Source organism: Otolemur garnettii, unplaced genomic scaffold (assembly GCF_000181295.1).
Source record: "Otolemur garnettii isolate 467f Iridium unplaced genomic scaffold, OtoGar3 scaffold00003, whole genome shotgun sequence".
Taxonomy (NCBI): Eukaryota; Metazoa; Chordata; class Mammalia; order Primates; family Galagidae; genus Otolemur; species Otolemur garnettii.
Genome location: NW_003852398.1, coordinates 24,827,302 through 24,829,955, shown reverse-complemented (window position 1 = coordinate 24,829,955; position 2,654 = coordinate 24,827,302). Strand labels below are relative to the sequence as shown.

Below are 2,654 nucleotides of genomic sequence, written 5' to 3'. Positions count from 1 at the left end.
CTGCTTAAGAGTAGGGATTCCTTTCTCATTCATCAGTGTGCCCCCGTTAGAGTGATGTATCCATTAGCTTTTGCTGCATAAAACCCCCCACACCTTGTGGATTAAAATCACAAACATTTATTATTTCTCACAGTTCTGTGGATCATCCGTACAATTCCATGGTCTGGGTCAGCTTCGATGACGGGTTGGATATAGTCTAGGATGGCTTCACTCATGTATCTGGAAGTTGGCAAGCTGGTTGATCTGAGGGACTGGGCTCAACTGAGATGATTCATTTATGCTCCACATGGTTGCTCATCCTTCAATAGGCTAGCCCAGTCTTCTTTACTTGGTAGTCTCAGCTCCACAGAGCAGCAAGAGATGCAAGTTTTGATGCACAAATGATCACTAAACCTCTACATGCATCACATTACTAATGTCCCCTTGGTCAAAGCAAATTACAAGGTAAAGATGAGATTTAAGGGGTAGAGATACATTTATAGACTTCATCTCTGGATAGGAGGAGCCACAATTATCAGAGGAATTTATGGCCTTTTTTGCCATCTTCTATAAGAACCTTGCACTATATTTGCTATCTGTTAGGCAATCAAGAATTTTTTTCTTTTAAGAATTAAGAGGTAAAGTCTATTCAAATAATTTTAATGTCCAGTCTTCCTTCTATCCCCAACTAGCACATTACTTCCATGTCTCCTATTCATTGTTGGGATCTTTGGGCTGGGCCAACACTTGATGCAGTGGTTTGGAGAGTTTATTGCCCTTGACTTAAATATGGATGTCTCTTTTCTGTTGGAGAGTTGCAACTCACATTTGACTCTTTGGCCTTATCCATCTCCACACTGGAGCCATGCACACCTTGCTGGCTTGAGGATTATGTCTCCACTCCTAGTGTTTGCTTTTTGAACAGATCCAGAAAAGGAGAACAGTTAGTTTGTCTGCCAAAGCCCAGTCTGCTTTAGCTGCCTCACGGGAAGCTGCCTAGGTCCCCCTGATGGCAGCTTCTTGCATAGCTCCACTCTAGATGTGAAATTTGCCATGTAAATTACCAAAAGGTTGGAGAGAGACTCCCTCGCTTCCCAGGGAGAGTTCTCAATTGAGTGGAAATCTAGAGATGGAAAGGAAGAGGAATAAAACAAAAAGTATATATATTTTAAAATTACCAATTAGACTTTGTAGCTGGTGAGTCCTTCCTTGTTTCACCATGAGTTGGCCCAGAGAAAAGGCAAAGTAAAGATGCATTATAAAGATAATGCAAGTGAAAGACATCCGTATTGTTAAAAGTCAGGTGTTGGTGGTCAAGAAGCGGTGTCATGCTCACTGAATAAAAGTGGTGGAGTTGGAAAAGGGGAGAGAGTCTCCTGGCTCAAGCAGCTCATGGAGAGCCTGGTAGGTCCCTGCCACAAATCCCACAAAGCCCAGGATGCTGATCAGGGCATCCTTGGTGATGGTGAGGAGGCTTATGCCCTCTGAGTAGTAGGTGGTGATCTCCAGGAGGGGTGGGATGATGAGGGCCAGGGCACTGCTACTCACGGAGCCCACCAGGGATAGGACCAGGTCCAGGCGGGGGATGAGGATGGCCAAGATGCCTGCAGGGGGATGACAGAGGACAGATAGAGAATCCAAGGCTTAACCAAGCTTTCTCAGTTTGTTCTTAAAATCTTCTTAAAAAATAAATCAGTGTTTCTCAGTAATTCAGTTATAGGAAGTAAAAGTTGGAAGTCCTCTATTACCCCCAATCATAATGCCTAGAGGTGACATATGAGAGATTCAGCTGGGCATGATGGTGCATTCCTACAGTCCCAGCTACCTGGAAGTTCTGAGGCAGGAGGCTTGTTTGAACCCAGGAATTCAAGGACAACCTGGGCAACATAGAGAGACCCTGAATCAAAAGGCCAATGAGAAGAGACCTTGTCACTTTCAAATATATTCATATTGTTGGGAGGAAGAACTTTTCCTCTATCAACTTAGGGTCAGTAGTTGGAGGCCTGTGAATTTAGCTGATAATAGACAAGGTTAACAGGAGAAAAGACAAAGTTTACAAAGTTTTAGAACTACAGATAAGTTGGCTTCTAAAACAGCCAAAGATACCCACTTAATAAGAGGAAAGGGAGAGAGAGGAAGGGGTTCTATGGAAGAACAAAGGGAAGGTATATATAATAGTTTATTAGGGGATTAGTTATTTTAGTGATAGTGGTTTCTCTCCTTTCTGGCTCTAAACCTCCCAGAGAAGGGATTTTGGTGGTTGTTATTTTTCAGTGGGCCCTGGTTAGGTCAGCAAAATAAGTTTAAAGCTTTTTTTCCCCACAGAGCTGCTATTTGTTCAAGAGTTGTAAGCTTAAAATAATCTTTATGCTACAGAGGGCATTTTAGATCTACATATCTTAATAACACTTGAGCCCTTACTTAATAAATAACACCAAATAACATTGCTGGGAGCTGTTCAAGCTGTTTAAGATACATTGATGTGGCTCGGTGCCTGTGGCTCAAGTGGCTAAGGCGCCAGCCACATACATCTAAGGTGGTGGGTTCGAATCCAGCCCGGACCCGCCAAACAACAATAATGGCTGCAACCAAAAAATAGCTGGGCGTTGTGGCAGGCGCCTGTGGTCCCAGCTACTTGGGAGGTGGAGGCAGGAGACTCGCTTGAGCCCAGGAGT

General features: G+C 43.7%; 1 protein-coding gene across 1 annotated transcript in view; it reads right to left on the bottom strand.

Moving 5' to 3' along the window:
• Positions 1–1,255: 1,255 nt before the first annotated feature.
• SLC36A2 (solute carrier family 36 member 2) overlaps positions 1,256–2,654 on the bottom strand; it is a 30,732-nt gene continuing 29,333 nt past the window's right edge. The window contains exon 10 of the mRNA XM_003782026.2: positions 1,256–1,583. Coding sequence (XP_003782074.1) covers positions 1,312–1,583 — 272 coding nt within the window. The 3' untranslated portion in view covers positions 1,256–1,311. The remainder of the gene's footprint in view (positions 1,584–2,654) is intronic.